The sequence below is a fragment of the Misgurnus anguillicaudatus genome, chromosome 22 (genome assembly GCF_027580225.2).
Source record: "Misgurnus anguillicaudatus chromosome 22, ASM2758022v2, whole genome shotgun sequence".
In the NCBI taxonomy this organism is placed as follows: Eukaryota; Metazoa; Chordata; class Actinopteri; order Cypriniformes; family Cobitidae; genus Misgurnus; species Misgurnus anguillicaudatus.
Window position 1 is genome coordinate 26,813,960 of NC_073358.2, and position 18,811 is coordinate 26,832,770.

The 18,811-nt window shown below is 38.1% G+C and overlaps 2 protein-coding genes across 4 annotated transcripts in view; both read right to left on the minus strand.

The window, feature by feature from the left end:
- Positions 1–18,811, minus strand: part of LOC129440481 (uncharacterized) — an 80,538-nt gene that overhangs the window by 53,302 nt on the left and 8,425 nt on the right. The gene's annotated exons all lie outside the window — the stretch shown is intronic.
- On the minus strand, positions 1,173–18,667 carry LOC141349195 (uncharacterized). Of its 2 annotated transcripts, none has more exons than XM_073861217.1 (7): positions 13,675–15,595; positions 12,892–12,992; positions 12,575–12,629; positions 7,008–7,208; positions 2,169–2,362; positions 1,583–1,667; positions 1,173–1,379 (listed from the first exon to the last, which is right to left on the minus strand). In XM_073861217.1, exons 2-7 carry the CDS (start codon positions 12,922–12,924, stop codon positions 1,324–1,326), a joined length of 624 nt encoding a protein of 207 aa, XP_073717318.1. In that variant the 5' UTR covers positions 12,925–12,992; positions 13,675–15,595; the 3' UTR covers positions 1,173–1,323. The 2 variants fall into 2 exon arrangements, with proteins under 2 accessions (XP_073717318.1, XP_073717317.1); XM_073861216.1 differs by lacking the exon at positions 13,675–15,595 and adding an exon at positions 18,400–18,667 and having other exon boundaries at positions 1,174–1,379.

The window sequence follows — 18,811 nt, forward strand, 5'->3', positions numbered from 1 at the left end:
ACTTTGTAGGTTTGAGCAAAAATGTGTCGTTTTGGGTGTGTTTTTTAAAATGCAAATGAGCGGATGAAGTGCAAACACTGATCACAATGATGGTGGTTTGTTGTAATTCAAACTCAATTGTGCTGTCAAGTCCTTCTTTTCTCTCTCTCTTTCTCTCTGCACTAAAGGGCAGTGCAGTGGTTGGATAGTTTAAGGGGGCGGTGTTATTCTAATAAGATATCCTTATGACATCATAATGAAAGCCAAATTTCAATGACCTATTTTTGCTCGGACCTACAAAGTGGCAATGCTAGCATTTTCATGCCATGGCCCCTTTAAAGCAACTGAAAAAAGACCAAATGTACTCAGGCTACTCAGCCCTGTGTAACTATGTAAAATAGCTGTGTTATAATTAACCCTGGGTTAGTTTGTTCCCCGCTCACCTCCATGCTATTAGTTTATCCCATTTGAAATGTTTTTGTAAAGGCATACAATGTTTTAGATTTCTTAAGAAATTCTCAGAACGAATAATAATTTTGACCAACACACTCACAATTAACATTTATTTTATTTAATAATTTATACAAGTTCCTAAATGAATGATGCTATAAGGATAAAGAAATACATGGATATTTTATAGTTTGATACCCCTGGAAATACAACGTGGGGACTGTTGAATTGTCATGCTATAATCAGTATGTCTTAAAGGGACACTCCACTTTTTTGAAAATATGCTCATTTTCCAGCTCCCCTATAGTTAAACACCCGATTTTTACAGTCTTGGAGTCTGGCGGTACCACTTCCAGCATAGCCCAGCACAATCCCCTGAATCCGACCAGACCATTAGCATCACGCTCAAAAATAACAAAGGTTTTGATATTTAATATATTTAAAACTTAACTCTTCCGTAGATACATTGCATGCTAAGACCGATGGAAAATTAAAAGTTACCAGAGGGCACAATGATATTACGCAGTGCCTGAAAATAGTCCCCTTGGTAACTTTAAATAGCAGGTGACTATTTTTAGGCGTTGCATAATATTATTGTGCCTCCTGCAGCCATGGTACAGCTGCAAAGTCCTTGATTATTACGTGATGTAGAATGAGAGTATAGTTCCTAGCCATATTGGCCTAGAAAATCATAATTTACATAAGACTCTTATGTAAATTATGATTTTCTAGGCCAATGCCATATATATATATATATATACTGCACAGGCACATACATTATTAAAGCCACAAGACATAATCACTATTTATTTTTAGGATATATGTTAATACAACACTCTGCCTGTGTGCATAGTTTTTACAGCTGATTGGTTTGATCCATGTATAGTATTTTCATTAAGCATTCTTTGCACCTGCTGAAGTCTGATCTAATCGTCCTCTGAATTCATAGACTGTGAAACAAAAGGCAGAATTAGATTTTAGTTAAATGTTTCTCATTTTCTTATTGAAAATACAACTACTTTAAGCAAGCTGTCAGAAATTAAACTGCTTCCAAATTTTATTTTTTTGAAAATCATCTTAATAACTTTCCACTGAATTGTAGACTTTATTATGCCTTTCCACTGAGCAGATTTTTGTAGTCAGATTTCCTTACCTATTTGAATGCCCCGTAGCACACAGTAAACAGTTGTCACAGCAATAAATAGCATGATTGCTCTGAATCTCTTTTTAAATTGTATCTAAGAAAAGAACAAAATTATTACCCAGGTTTTAAGACATAATCATACTGTATATACAATATTAATGAGTCACACCAGTCTTTCAAAGCTAAGTAAAAAAGTACAGATTTATTAGCCACTAAATCCCCTCAATCACTAATTAAGGTTTCAAGTATCTGAAATTAATATATAAAATGACAGTGAGTATTACAGCAACAGAGACAAAACAATTCAGAGTTCAGCATGGAGATGCAACAGTAATATTTATTTTGTATTAAATTCTGTAATTAGATTTGGATGAAAAATATACTTGGAGAAGGACAGAAGTAAGTAAGTATATGGCTGATGTTTAAAAAGTTTAAACTGTTCATGCATCTTTGAGTTACAAGCATTATTATTCATTCCTGCAGAGAAAGGGTTGTACATTTATCTTAAATTATTTGCTATGTAATAATGTCAAAATAATTAAACCTCACACAGACTTCAATGAAGTTAAAAAAAAGAGGTCAGACAATACTGTACCTGATGTTTTAAATGCTGAATAGTTTTGGCTTGTGCCTCATCATTCCTATAACATTTATGTAACCCCACGTCTTCGTGGAACAGAAGGTTCACCGTGAGTGTCTTTCTCCTGGTTATAAAACTGCTGCTGTCTGGTAAAACTTTCTCTCGGTCAAATGTGTGATGGAGCACCATGAAAACAGCTGGTTTGGAGTCTGTTTAAAGATATAATACGGTTTTCAAAAATGTGGTAATGTTTTGTGTACTTATACAGTAGTTTATACACTCTTAAAACGAATGTGTTAAAATAACACATCTTGTGTTAATTTTGGAACAACACACTTTGTGTTGTTTTAACACATCTTGTGTTGTCCCTTTTAATGATATGAACTCAAAATCCACACTAAATGAAACATAATGTGTTAAAATGACACATAATGGTCCCTATCATACACCCGGTGCAATGCAGCGCAATGCGCGATGCAAGTGTCTTTTGCTAGTTTCAACCTGACGCAATGATAATTTTCACGTTTAGCACCACGTTATTTAAATAGCAAATGCATTTGCGTCCAATTTTGCCCCCATGGCCGTTCTGATCTGAAAACGAGGTGTGTTCAGGTGCATTGTTAGCACGTTGCTACTTTGAGGCAACTAAAACTACACCATTGACCAACAAAAACCTAGTCTAAAGTCTAAATTCAATGGTGCAATATTGTCTTTGTTATTTAATGAGCGCATTCAATGACAATGCGTGTTTGCTTATCACACACATGGATGTGCAGCAGAACACAACCCTTTTTATAATATGAAAAATTAAAGGATTAAAATGTAAATGATTATTATTAACTGTAATGGTTTTGTTCTGTGTTTTCTGTATTCTGTGTATTTTTGTATTTTGGACTTTTATTTTGACATCCTGTTCTGGCTTTTATTTTGATATACATCCTGCCATGTTTCACTTCACACTTCCTGTTTGTTTTGTATATAAGTCACATCCTGTTCACCTGCTCCTGGCTGATTATTACATCGCCCCATTGTATCTGTTACCTGCTACCTGTTTATCTGTTTCTGTATCTGTATCTGTATCTGTATCTGTTCCTGTTTTGACCTGTGCCTGTATTTGGATTTATTGCCTGTTTGCCGCCTGCCCTGATATATAGCCTGTTAGTGATGGGGAAATGAAGCTTCGAATGAAGCACCGATACTTCTCCTACTGTTTCGAACCATGATTCGAAGCCTCAACGAGGGTGTCGAAAACAGCGCCATCTTTTGGTTAATAAAACATATAGCAGTTGCTTCTGGAAAAAGCTCTGTCAATGAAGCAACAAGCTGATGAAATTCAGATGAATATTAATATTATGTGTACAAATAAAGCTTATACAACATGTGTGTGAATGGTCAATATAATAAATGTATTTACTCATTAAAGGGTGGCAATAAATTCCAGTATGAGTTAATATTCATATGATTCAATACTGTATTGTACAGAATAATGTTCACATGCATATAATAACAGACGCGCACACAAGTATAAATCAATACAATATTATATATACAGTATTATGTGGGACCAAAATGTGAATAAGGCAAATAACTCATAAAAAACCTCGAACCTTCTGACACGCAAAGCGAAGCGCGCACGTGACTAAGCAGAAAGTGAAGCTTCGTTTGTCATTATTCACGTGATTTCAACGTTAACAACACAAGCTTCGAATCAAAGCTTCATCTGGCACGCCCAGTTTTGCTCGACACAAGCTCCGAAGCCTCGCTTCAAATGTAACATCACTATAGCCTGTTATTGGATTACGATTTGGATTTCCCTTTGGATTTGTTTGCTGGCCCTTATTGGGATTTTACATAATAAACACCTTTTGCACATGGATTCTCCTTTTCATTGCTTTCATTAAAGCAACCCCTTACAGAATAATCAGCCATAACCCGGAATCCAGCAAAGGTCTGTATCTTCCCACCAGCAACTTGAAACCTGTTTTTGCACTACTAGCACTCCGTCAGAACCACCGGCCCATAGAGGATTTTGTAAGTGACTTTCTGGATTTGTCTAATCAAGTGCATTATGATGAAGACACTTTGAAACCGATCTTTTATAATGCTCTGGACGAATGGTTGCGTTTATGTATGCCCCATGATATGTCTGCCTGGTCCCTGGAGAGTTATATTGACTTTGCGTTGTTGTTGTGTGGCTCTCCATTCACGGTGGGTGTTGTGGATAGCAAACCAGAGGCTATTCACAACACGCCACGCCACGTCATGCCTGTTTTGCCCAAACCTGTTAAGGTCTTGCCTGATCCTAAAATGGCCGCCACCATGCTTGCTCCCAAAATGGCCGCCATCCTGCCTGTCCCTAAAATGGCTGCCATCCTGCCTGTTCCCAAAATGGCCGCCATCCTGCCTGTTTCTGCACCTGTTCTCGAGAGAGCTACAACCATTCCTGCACCTGAATTACAGAGAGCCATCGTCACCACCACACCTGCACTCCTGAGGGCTACTATCCACCCAGCACCTGCCATCAAGATGGCCGCCATGCCTGAACCGACGACCACAGAGGTATGTCCCATTGACTCAATACTGCCTAAATTTGCCATAGCCCTGTGGTACGTTTGGTCTGCCTTCTGCTCTGTTGTTCCCGAGGTTCCTCAAGGCCCCGCATCTGAACCACTGGACTCATCTGATTCACCCGCCTCGTCTGACCCTTCTGATTCATCTGACCCTTCTGATTCATCTGACCCTTCTGATTCATCTGACCTGCCCGACTCATCTGACCTGCCCGACTCATCTGACCTGCCCGACTCATCTGACCTGCCCGACTCATCTGACCTGCCCGACTCATCTGACCTGCCCGACTCATCTGATTCGTCTGTCCTGCCCGACTCATCTGATTCGTCTGTCCTGCCCGACTCATCTGATTCGTCTGTCCTGCCCGACTCATCTGATTCGTCTGTCCTGCCCGACTCATCTGATTCGTCTGTCCTGCCCGACTCATCTGATTCGTCTGTCCTGCCCGACTCATCTGATTCGTCTGTCCTGCCCGACTCATCTGATTCGTCTGTCCTGCCCGACTCATCTGTCCCGTCTGATTCATCTGATTCGTCTCACTCACCTGATTCACATGATTCGTCTGTCCTGCCTGATTCACCTGTCTCGTCTGATTCACCTGGCTCAACTGACTATTCTGATTCATCTGGTTTACCATCTGGGACATCGCCACCCTGGGCTGTGGAAGCTTTCCCAAGTTTTTTTTTGCGGGGGGGGGTAGTACCCGGACACAGGAAGGAGGCAGAGGACATCGAGGTGGAGACCGAAGTGTACTCTGATCCTTCCTCTCCTTGTGTTCCAGGTCTATTCCTACCCCATGACCCAGGTCCAAGCCTGCCCCATGACCCAGGTCCAAGCCTGCCCCATGACCCAGGTCCAAGCCTGCCCCATGACCCAGGTCCAAACCTGCCCCATGACCCAGGTCCAAGCCTGCCCCATGACCCAGGTCCAAGCCTGCCCCATAACCCAGGCCCGCATCTGCCCCATGACCCAGGCCCGCATCTGCCCCATGACCCAGGCCCGCATCTGCCCCATGACCCAGGCCCGCATCTGCCCCATGATCCCGGACCATCCTGGCCATATGACCCAGGACCTCTCCTGAACTGCCCTGCCTTCGCCAAGAGGTCCTGGCCCGCCCGCCCACCCTCTATTGGACTGTATGTTTTGTTTGTTGGGCTCCGGGAGTCGCCCTTTAGAGGGGGGGTTCTGTAATGGTTTTGTTCTGTGTTTTCTGCATTCTGTGTATTTTTGTATTTTGGACTTTTATTTTTACATCCTGTTCTGGCTTTTATTTTTATATACATCCTGCCATGTTTCACTTCACACTTCCTGTTTGTTTTGTATATAAGTCACATCCTGTTCACCTGCTCCTGGCTGATTATTACATCGCCCCATTGTATCTGTTACCTGCTACCTGTTTATCTGTTTCTGTTTCTGTATCTGTATCTGTTCCTGTTTTGACCTGTGCCTGTATTTGGATTTATTGCCTGTTTGCCGCCTGCCCTGATATATAGCCTGTTATTGGATTACGATTTGGATTTCCCTTTGGATTTGTTTGCTGGCCCTTATTGGGATTTTACATAATAAACACCTTTTGCACATGGATTCTCCTTTTCATTGCTTTCATTAAAGCAACCCCTTACATTAACATAAATAATTGAGAAAACAAAACAATTATTTAACATTAATCTTAAACTGGGGGTCTTCTTCCTCCGCTTAGTATTTCAGTTTACAAAGTCCGTCATCTAAATAGGGATTAGACATAGCACCAGCACAACTGGCTTTTAAAGGGGATGAGAGATAAGACTCTCATTGATTTATTGCACGTTACGCCCAAAACATACCCATTACTCATTGGGAGAAAATGAACAACCCTTTTTGACCGTGCCCTTGGTGCACAAACCATTTTTCCTGTCGTTAAATTAGCAAAAGTGGATTCAGACACACCCTTTTAAGACTGCGCCGTACGCTTTAGTCCATTCGCTTAGATCGTTAAAATAAGGAGCAATGTGTTAAATAGTTTAACACAAAACAATGTGTTAAAAACAACACATCCAGGATGTGTTAATTTTAACACATTGTTTTGTGTTAAACTATTTAACCCATTATGTGTTGTTTTTAACACATTATGTGTCATTTCGTGTTGATTTTGAGTTCAAATAAATAGAAGGGACAACACAAGATGTGCTAAAACAACACAAAGTGTGTTGTTCTAAAAATAACACAGAGATGTGTTTGGATGTGTTATTTTAACAAATTCATTTGAAGAGTGTACTTGCAATTTTGTTATTGTAATCTTAAAGTTACCTGAACAGTTATTAAGTTGACACAGTGCAGCATCAATGTCAGTTCCTGCCCGTGAAACAATAGGGCAGAAAACCAGAATCACATCGCACTCATCCACTTTATTCACCACTTTCAAACTTGGTAAACATTCATGGAGAGACTTTAAAATCCCATTGTGTGCACCGCACAAGTTCCCCGATTGAATTATGTAGTACTTGTTTCCTTTAAGATGAAAAGAAAACAAAGTGAATTAGTTTTCAGTCTGGCGGTGGTTGTTTGCAATATGAAACATAATTGGACTTCAATACAGTTGCGGCTGGTCAATAGCGCCCCCCAAAGCTACATTAACATGTTACCAAAAAGTTAAATATAGTGCAAATTAAAGAGCCAGTAAGATAGTGAAAACAACACAAACCAAAAAAAAAACAGCGTGACATGATGTCCACACACCAACCAGCTGTGGGCAGGTCACAGTCCTCGGTTCTCCCGCGGGCAAGGCTGTAGGTGGAGATTATTATGCACAGTGTTGGTATTACATGGATAAAATCAGGCAGGAGATTCAATTCATGTGACGGCTCGTTTCAGCGATTCAGAGTCGACTCCCTACTTTAGAAGCCAATAACTTTATTAATCGTGCACTTTTTGGTTCAACTTCTTTGCACATTGTTTATATTGATGGACAGCTACATGACACACTGCAATACAGGTCATTTTCGATTTTGGATCTGTGGCTCTTTAATACAAAATTAAATCATTTAGTTGTACTATTTTACTGTTAGTCATGTTATCATTTATTTAAAAAAAAATTAAAAATCAAAACTGAGTTTGTTGTGTTTGTGTGTCCTGTTTGTTTGTCTGGGGCGCACCCCTAACGAGTGTGTATGTGGGTCAGTAAAAAGGGTAAAAACATGTGACCTGAGGCTGAGGTCTAATTGGCTGGTTTTGGATCTGCCCTGGGGCGCAGGACTGTGCGCCCCAAACCCTCCCACTTATGTTGTAAGTGAATCAGTATTGTTTTTTATGTCTTTGACCTCATGTGATTGGATCGTTCTCAGAGTCTCACAACTGAGTTGCAGATTGCCCTATAACTGCTAGCTATAGTACTGATCAGTGAAAGCAAGTGAAATATCTTGAAATAAAGGAAAATATGATTGTATCCTTACAAAATCAGCCTTTACAAGGCGTTCAGTTGAAGAATAAATAAAGGATTAAGCAGCTTGGACCAGATTGAGCAGCAGGAAGTGATCACAGTCGAGTTTACACTGTGTGCTTTTCCAGGACTTATGGCAAACGGAGTTGGCTAACGTTAGCTTGATGCTACAGTATGTAAATCATGATATTTACTGTTTTCCCTGTTTGCTGTTTCAAAGACTGCGTGATAGAGCGCATTTGAGCGGCCTTTGCGTTGTACTGGTCTGTGCGTGTGTGTGTGTGTGCACACGTGCGTGTGTGTGTGTGTGCTTGCGTGCGTGTATGTGTCAGATCGGGTTAACCGAAGTGTAATGGAAAAGCGCAAGATCAATCGCCTATTGAGTGTAATCTATAATGGCAAGAGTATGCATTAATCTGTCTGCGTTAAATACAAGATAGTAGTTTCATGAGTTTTATTCAATTCAGAGTTTTTACACGTATGTTGCTATTTTAATCGCAATCGCATTTTGTGATTTGATTTGTTCATTTGCCTGTTCAGCACAAAGTTTGCGTGTTTTATCGCCTCATCTGTCTGTCACTGCGGGATCATTCATTCATCTGCTTCATGTGATGTTAAACATGTAAAATGATGCACGGTCTCTGTTCATCTGTTCTCTTCACAAATAAATAAACAAACATATTTTAACTTATATGCACTTTTTGTTCATGATTAGTAAATGAACAGGTGAACAAAAACAATTATTATCATTAAAACATGAAATGACGGATAATAATTGATGACATAATTTTTACAATTGAAAAAGTCTAACGCAACCTCTGATTTGTGTGTGTGAATGATAACTGTACCTTGATTAGTTCATTACTGATAATAAACCCACATTATACTCAAATTTCATAGTACATTTATTTCATGCTTTAACAGTTGACTTCAACTGTAACATTTTCAGCATTTTAGCTAAGCAGTTTGATATTCATCACCTGATAAATGGCTATTTACAGTCTGGCATTACTACAGTAAATGTTTGATTTTAAGTTTGTTTGTGCCCACCAATTTTTTTTAGCACCAGTCGCCACTGCTTCTATATAATCAAAAACAGATGAGAAGTGTTGAAACTAAAAATTCTTGATAAAATGTAAGGTTTCTAAAGTAGGGAGTCGACTCTGAATCGCTAAAACGAGTCGTCATATGGATTGAATATCCTGCCTGTCTTTATCCACGTAATACCAACACTTTGCATAATAATCTCCGCCTACAGCCTTGCCCATGGGAGAAACGAAAACTATGACCTGCCCACAGCTAGTTAGTGTGTAAACATAATATCACGCTGTGTTTTCAGTTTGTGTTGTTTTCACTACCAAAGGAAGAAGATATATGAAGAATCTGTGGTTAAAATTACTTTTTCAAGGAGGGATATACTAAACATTTGGCTGTGAAGAATCAGTGGTTAAAATTATTTTTCACTGAGGGATTTTTACTAGATGTTTGGCAATGAAAGATGTTTCAGTACCCACTGGAACAACATGCGTCTCCTAACCACAACCTGTAAGTATGATTACCGCTAAAAAAACAGCATACCAGCAAGACCAGCATATGTTGTGTTTTGGTGCTGGTTTGCTAGTGACCACCAGCAAAACCAGCATCAAACCAGCATAGACCACCATAATTCCCATGCTGGTCCATGCTGGTTTGCTGCTTTTTTAGCAGGGTATAGCTACATTCTTGCTTAAATGAGTGAAAAAATGTTAATGTCCATGTTGGCATTTTTATGTGGTGTATTTGACATCTGCAAAAACATAACCAAATAAAATAAATACAATTAAGATTAAATAAAAAGATAATATTAACCTATTTATAAAGTAAAATTAACCCAATGTTTAAATAAAAATAAATCCATCCATTGGGTTAAAAAAACAAACCATTTGCTGGCTTAAAATTAACAACCCAAATTGATTGGGTCAAGTTATCCCAGTGTGTGTTACCCAGCTATGTTTTTTAAGCCCTTTTCACACAGACATTCCAGAAAATACACGGAAAATGCATTCTGGATTTTTCCGAGATCGTTTGATTTCTTTTGTTCATTCACATGGCCAATGATTTGCCGGCACTGCAAGGTCTCGGAAAGACACGTGACCTGTTGAAAGTCCTGCACTATCTTCTACGCAGCATCTGAAGTTTGCATGTTATTTATTATTTCTCTCTCCAGAAACCACTCGCGTGCATTTTTGTTTATGATAAGACATGTGGCGCGCTGTTCTATGCTGGTGGTAAATGATCTCAGCTTCAGAGTGGATAGCTCCCTGATCTCTGCTTTAATCCAGTTTTCTCATCGTGATTTTAAATATGAATTTAAAACCCCCGTTTTCAGGAGCTGAACGATATATCTTGTTGGGATGACGCGCGGGCATTTTTGTTTATTAATGACGCAATATTCTTTTATGCTGCTAAATGATCTACGCTTCAGTGTAGTAAGTGACAAGCTAACTTACCTGATATCTACAACCCCAAATCAGAAAAAGTTGGGACACTGTAAAAATTGTGAGTAAAAAAGTAATGGAATAATTTACAAATCTCATAAACTTATATTTTATTCACAGTAGAATATAGATAACATATCAAATGTTGAAAGTGACACATTTTGAAATGTCATGCCAAATATTGGCTCATTTTGGATTTCATGAGAGCTACACATTCCAAAAAAAGTTGGGACAGGTAGCAATAAGAGGCCAGAAAATTTAAATGTACATGTAGGGAACAGTTGAAGGACCAATTTGCAACTTATTAGGTCAATTGGCAACATGATTGGGTATAAAAAGAGCCTCTTAGAGTGGCAGTGTCTCTCAGAAGTCAAGATGGGCAGAGAATCACCAATTCCCCCAATGCTGCGGCAAAAAATAGTTATCTGAGTTTCTTAGAGAAAAATTGCAAAGAGTTTGAAGTTATCATCATCTACAGTGCATAATATCATCCAAAGATTCAGCGAATCTGGAACAATCTCTGTGCGTAAGGGTCAAGACCGGAAAACCATACTGGATGCCCGTGATCTTCGGGCTCTTATACGGCACTGCATCACATACAGGAATGCTACTGTAATGGAAATCAAAACATGGGTTCAGGAATACTTCCAAAAAACATTGTCGGTGAACACAATCCACCGTGTCATTCGCTGTTGCCAGCTAAAACTCTATAGGTCAAAAAAGAAGCCATATCTAAACATGATCCAGAAGCACAGGCATTTTCTCTGGGCAAGGCTCATTTAAAATGGACTTTGGCAAAGTGAAAAACTGTTCTGTGGTCCAACGAATCAAAATTTGAAGTTCTTTTTGGAAAACTGGGACACCATTTCATCCGGACTAAAGAGGACAATGACAACCCAAGTTGTTATTAGCGATCAGTTCAGAAGCCTGCATCTCTGATGGTTTGGGGTTGCATGAGTGCGTGTGGCATGGGCAGCTTACACATCTGGAAAGGCACCATCAATGCTGAAAGGTTTATCCAAGTTCTAGACACATTTGATTCCATTCAGATGTCATCTCTTTCAGGGAAGACCTTGCATTTTCCAACATGACAATGCCAGACCACATACTGCATCAATTAAAACATCATGGCTGTGTAGAAGAAGGATCCGGGTACTGAAATGGCCAGCCTGCAGTCCAGATCTTTCACCCATAGAAAACATTTGGTGCATCATAAAGAGGAAGATGCGACAAAGAAGACCTAAGACAGTTGAGCAACTAGAAGCCTGTTTTAGACAAGAATGGGAACACATTCCTATTCCTAAACATTGGTCCTCTTCCAGCTGTTCCTTATTTGTACATTTAACTTTTCCGGCCTCTTATTGCTACCTGTTCCAACATTTTTTTGGAATGTGTAGCTCTCATAAAAATCCAAATTGAGCCGATATTTGGCATGACATTTAAAAATGTCTCACTTTCAACATTTGATTTGTTATCTATATTATATTGTGAATAAAATATAAGTTTATGAAATTTGTAAATTATTCCATTCCTTTTTTAATCCAGTTTCTACAGTGTCCCAACTTTTTCTGATTTGGGGTTGTACGTCAGTCCAGTTTGCTGACATTTCTCTTCGTGAATGTTGATCTACATGTAAATATCTCGGTTTAAAGAGTTGAACTAACTTCATGTTGCCATGGCACGCGCGTCCCCACTACGGCACGCGCGTCTTTGTTTATGTGTCTCATTTATCATTTCCTGATAACTGCTTCAATCCAGTTTGCGACATTTTTCGTTGTGAATGTTGATATGCATTTAAATCTCTCATTTTAAATAGCTGAACAATAACTACTACGACACCCCCATTACGGTACATGTTTGCTTTCACACAGAAGCTTGTCTGGCAATTTTACGGGTATTTTCTGGGACCAAAGGTCTGTGTAAATGGGGTTTTAGAGTGCAGTTTCATGTCGTGTACTTACCTTTAACCATGTTAAACCGGACAGCCATCCTGTGTATAACATTAGATACACAATCCTGTAGACAAATATATTGTAGAGTTATTTGTCATTCACCAGCATAATAATACAGTTAAGATCTATTGGTGTTTACATAGCTTAAAGGACTATGGGTAGAAAGACCTCTAAAGCAGGGTCTGCATTTTGATTAGATGTAAGGGTTAATGAATGACTGATAATGACTTAACACACATGTAAAGCTTCCTGTCAGAACTAAGCTTACCACTTCAATTTAGTTAATTTTTGTTTAATAAAACTAAACTGTAGTCAGAGTTTCTTACCATTACTCTTTTAACTAGAAGAAAAAAACCCATTGTAGAATGTAGAAATCAGAACGTTTCCTGCACAGACTGCTATGCCTTGACAGTTCCTCGAGTCGTTGCTACAGAATTGTATAAAATATTTTTTTTGAGAGAAGAAACCATATATTAGAATCTAAATAAATTGAGCTGGAATTTATTGACCTTAAAAAAAGAAATCTATTTTTACCCAAAAAATATAGTAACATCACATTTTCAAAAAAAAGGGCAAAATTCTTCATAAATGCATACATTTACACCAAATATAGCCTACATTTTCAAGTTGAACTTCATTGGTGGGTGGACAAGATGTATTATTTGGTTGCCTCGATTTTTAGGAATTTACCTATCAACATAATTGGCGGTTTCGAACCACATCACTAAACATCACTGGCTGAGGAAATGAGACATCGCAGGCCATAATACAATTTGGTAAGTGCAATTACATATTTAAAGGTATAGCGGAAGATTTTTCCGGATTATTTAAAAGAACCGCCCCTCCATATTTAAAAAAAAAAATGCACACGCAACACTCTCCCTCCTCCCGAGAGGGAACGCCTGTTAAACGCGTGCACGAGACAGAGAGAGAGCATGCAGGAGCCCAGTTCTTCTCTTCGCTCTGTTTACAAGTTGCTGTCGGCATGTTTACCGTGTCTGTGCGGTTCGTGACTCGTGCCAGGGCTAGCATCGCTAATCATAGCTTACATCAACTTTTACTAGCAGTGATTTTAAATGGATTTCTCCAAATAGCATGACAAAATGTACCTTTCCAGTAGAAACTTCGCGTGGGAAGCCCAACCTGTCCTTTTAGCTCACGCCAGCGTGTGAAATAGTCTCCCATAAACATTCTGGTCTTGTTTCTTTCTTTATAGTCCTTTCTCTTCTTGTCATACAATTCGTAGACACTTTTTCTCTTGCGACCCTCAGACATTAAAAAAAAAAACACAGCGAGAACGCGAGCTTCAATGAATGGTTGAAACCGTAGCACAACACACATACACGTGAAAGTGCGCATGTGCAGAAACCGAACCTAGAGGGAGCACGTACGACGGTTATACGTCAACATATAATCAGAATGATTAGCATCTGGGATGACCAATAACAGTGGTGATCCACCCGGAAAACGAAAATCTTCCGCTATACCTTTAATGCATGATAAAATTTTGTGTTTAAGAAATGCAAGAATAACTAAAGAAAAAGTCATGATCCTGTCCTTGAGTTTCCCTTGTCCCATGCTCTTATTTTGAAGGTCATTGTTCCTTTACGTTTTTCCTACCCAGTGATCTATATAAGTGACTGGATTGCGCATAGAGCTCTTAACGTAACAGCGAGAGGTGAAGCTACCGCCAGAGTTCGAGCCCCCATCTTGCTATGCTCAACCGGCAGAGTGCATCGTTGAATTACATTCATCATGATCTAAATTCACCAGGTTTACAGCATATCAGTTACAAAAGATTACTTTTTAGGATATGTGTACATAAATTAATTGTTACTTTTGATGTTATTTGCAATGTCTATGTTTTAATTGGGCAGGAAAAGGGATTTATAGAAAATGTTAAGGTGAGTGTGGCTGCATTTTTTTGTAATTACACAATTCGAAATTCAATGTTGTTTTTGTATATTGCGGAATCAAATGTTAGTTTAACCACTGTTTAAAACGTTATCTTAACTGTTTCAAAATACATGCCATAATCGTTAACGCATTTTACTGTATGAACAAAAACAATACTGTATAACATATTACAAAAACAGCAAATTATTGCATGCACACAGTACATAAGCGTATTATTCCTCCCATCAGTTGGAGTAAAATAACTTTTGCATTTATTATGATAGAGAAAAAATTCCTTTTTCCTCTGTAAGCTGGCAATTGCTGGAATCAAACAAAACTGTCTGCAGGTTTCGTTACCACTCAGGGCCAGAGTTATACACTTTTAAATACAGACTTTAGAAAAAAATCATCAAAAAGCGCCTATTTATTTTTGTGTAGAGGACTGACAACACATACAACCATGTTGAGCACTTTTAACAGTGTTTTATGTCATTTCAAAGGGTTTCCTGTAAAATGATACCAAACTTTTGTATGTGCACCTCTGCTTGTGGGTATGAGAAGCTTTTGAAATTGGGTAGGCCAAATCCAGGCGAAAATCCCCAAAATAGCCTCAGAGTGTAAGAGGTTAAAGCATGATAATTTATTTCAGAATTAGATTGTTTCGTTTGTCATTAATAAAACATATGCTGCGGCCTTTTTGGACTTTCAATAAATAACTATGTATAGGACGTTTGCATTGTATTAATGTACAGGGAGACATCAGATATAAAAACGGAGACTGAAAAAAATATTAAAATCTGATAACTTCCCATTAATTTACTAGAATGTTTGGGCATACCAATATGGCGGCGCAGTGGCTTCACAATTGTGACGTCATGGGCAATCCAGTCATTTATATAGATCAGTGTTCCTACCATTCTGTGCCCTCATTTGTTCCAATGGAAATTCATTGATACTCCACCCACTGCATGTTTGTTGTCATGGTTATTGATTGCCTCTGCTTTGTGATTGGTTCTTGTCATGTATATATGTCAGTTGTTGTTGAATGTTATACTTGGCTCAGTTGTTTTTGTGTAATAGGGTGTTTTCACATATAGTTCATTTTTAAAGAACCAAACCCAGTTCACTTAAAGTGAACCAGAAAAGGAACTTTAAGTGCCTCCAGAAGTGGTCTGAGTTCGGTTCGCTTTTGGGTCCTTTTAGGGTGTTTTCACACCTAGTTCGTTTGAGCCCTCCAAACGCTCTCAGAGCAGTTCAGGGTGTATATGTGAACAAACCAAGTGATCTCAGACCCCCCTAAAAGGACCCAAAAGCGAACTGAACTCAGACCACTTCTGGAGGTGGTCTGGGTGCGGTTCGCTTTTGGGTTCTTTTGTGGTTCGATTTCTTTTTGATATGTGAAATCAATGAGGTTCCGGTCCTTTTCGCATGTGGTTTTGACATTCAATCAAAATAAACTGCTGCACAGAAAGCTGGGGTCTGAGTTCTTATGAAGTTGTGATGTGAACAAGAAAGGGTCTGAGATCACTTCAGTTCTGAAGAGGACCAAAAAAAGAACTGGGTCCTCTTTTGAGTCCACTATATTGTGAACACCAAAAGGACTGAGGTCACATTCAGCTAGTTCCTTTTCTGGTTCACTTTAAGTGAACTGGGTTTGGTTCTTTAAAAATGAACTATATGTGAAAACACCCTTAGGGGGGTCTGAGATCACTTGGTTTGTTCACATATACACCCTGAACTGCTCTGAGAGCATTTGGAGGGCTCAAACGAACTAGGTGTGAAAACACCCATAGTTACAGAAAAGAATAATAAACATGGTCCAACATAATGTTAAATTGATATGTGATATGGGTATAACTTGATGTGAATGAAATATAAGCATTTTTTTTAAAGCCACCAAGTTGCAAAATGAACTTGAGTTGTAACCATTGTTCTTTCCAAACTGTAGTGTGTGGAAGACTTTCAATGCAATGCTAAAATGAATTATATTGTCAATGATTTCTAGGATATGTATCTTTATATTTATATTTCTTTGTTATGGAGTAGTATAAGCATTATAATAAAAAGTTTATGTCCTTAATGTTTTGAGTTGTCTAGCACGGTATTTTGGACAGCTTTTTTAGTTCAAATGTTTTCATTTTTTCTCATTAAATGTTTTACTTGGTGTAGGAATATATTGATACTTACCAGGAAAAAGTATTACTGATTATTGTAATGAATTTCTTTGAGTGTGACCTTATTATTTACATGACACACTATGGGGCAGTTTCCCAGACAAGGTTTAAAATAATTCAGAACTAGGCCTAAGTTATATTAGAACATTTAAGTAGTTTTTACAAACAAACCTTAAAAAACAATACTGGTATGCATATTGTCACTGATATATGTTAAGATATGTCAGTACATGGTGTTTTTAAATTAGGGCAGCTTAAACATGCATTTTAGTCTTGGACTAGGATAAGACCTTTCTGGGAAACTGCTCCTATAAGTTAACAGCATTAAAACAGCACAGATATTATATTGGCTGAAAATATAATTACACCTGTAAACCATAATCAAAATCATATTGCTGCATATGCCATTGCAAATAATGGTTCATAAGAGTTAATTTTTTCAAATATTAGTCAGCACATGTTACTTTAATTTACAGTCAAAATCTGTAAAATAACGGTTCAACAGTCTATTACGTTACAGTCAAAACATGCTTTGTAACGTAATAGTAAATCTATCATTTTTCATATTGCTGCGTAAAAATGTTACTTCGGTTCATTATGAATGATTTAGGTTAAAATCGAATCAAAGTCGAATCGGACTGATAAAATGAATCGTTAGATTAATCGATGCATCGAAAAAATAATTGCTAGATTAATCGTTTAAAAAAATAATTGTTTATTCCAGCCCTTGTTTTAACGTTATATTTGTTAATGGCAAACGTTTGGAACCCTTTCCTGCCATGCATTTGCTTGTGTTTTTTTACAGTGTACAACAACTATACAGTATAAAATAATACTTTGGCTATGCCACTTCTAAGTTTTTTAAAAGTAAACAATAAAAAAACATCTATTAGACACTTATGCTAATGATTGAGTTTTTAAGTATGACATATTCCAATTTTTAGATAAGTTACACTGCATGTGGGCCAGTTCTCTATAAACGAGCAGGGTATTATTTTAAAACATTTTGAAATTATTTTTGTAATTTAGGCAATTACAGTCAAAATGCATTATTGCATGAACTGTGCAAAAGTTCAAGTTGTGTTGTATGTAATGTATGTTTCACAGAGGTTCTTTGAGAAAATAGCCAGGCTATAATTTAGCTAAATCCTATTTGTCACTGTGACTGTGTATTATTTTACTGCATCCCAGTTTGCCTCCTCATACTAGACCTGTCCTAAAAGTAGGCTATGCACTGTCCCTGTGATGATAAAGTATAGAGGCCTGCAGTTTAGTGAGTAGCAAGAGAGTATGCAAGTACTGGCACATACTAACATGTAACGGAAGTAACTTTTTTGCAAGCTATGACAGTTCGTTGCCATAATTCTTTGCACAGGTTTAATTTGTTTGCAAGAGTCTATTATATGCATGCCAAAAAGAAATGACACGCCTCGATGTCTCAGTAAGTCATTGCAGTTTACTATTAAGCTCTCGTTCGGTAGGGAAGTTAAGGTAACGTTATAAGTCATGGATGGTCAGATACTGACAGTCAAAAACGGAACATAATACCGCACTCTCAATGACAGAGTAAAACAATTAATTGGTACAAACATTTTAATCACTTTCACTTTGTTTATTTGCCAAAACGAAATGCTACTGAAAAGCATTGCAACCCGTGTCATGAATATAGATTCTAGCTTGTGTTTTTATTTACAGATTAAAAGAAACACACACTAAACGCAGTCACACTTGTCTAGGTTGTAGAGCTGCATCGATTCTACTTACCGTTTTCGTTCTTCACGTTGCCTGCGAGAGTAAAGCGTTTTATGTTCGTTTTAAATGTTTTGTGCTATTACACTTTCACATTCATTCTGATTCATTCTCGCTCTTTCGAACGGTTCGCGTTTTTCCTGACGCCGTTTTCTCGGTAATATGTGTTTGATCGCCCAAAAAAACATGTAAACCAAAATCGCTGATAATGATTGTCTCTTATTTATCACGAGAAAGAAAACTAGCAGTAGTGTGAAATGCGGTATCGTTTGTGGAATGAATAAATGGGTATTGTAGTTCTTTAACCCGTTAATAGAATGATGAGTATTACAGGAAGAACTACAAATAGCAGGGTACAGTTCAGAGTATTTTAAAAAGGCAAACATTATCATAACTTTCAAAAAGCCATTTATGCGTTTAGGTTCTT

Bases quoted from the DNA above. Each gene is read 5' to 3' on its own strand.
- LOC141349195 (XM_073861217.1), bottom strand. From the start codon at position 12,924: ATGGGTTTTTTTCTTCTAGTTAAAAGAGTAATG. The intron at 12,630-12,891 runs GTAAGAAACTCT...ATTTGTCTACAG, and splicing joins TTCTAGTTAAAAGAGTAATG to GATTGTGTATCTAATGTTAT. The intron at 1,380-1,582 runs GTAAGGAAATCT...TTTGTTTCACAG, and splicing joins GCTACGGGGCATTCAAATAG to TCTATGAATTCAGAGGACGA.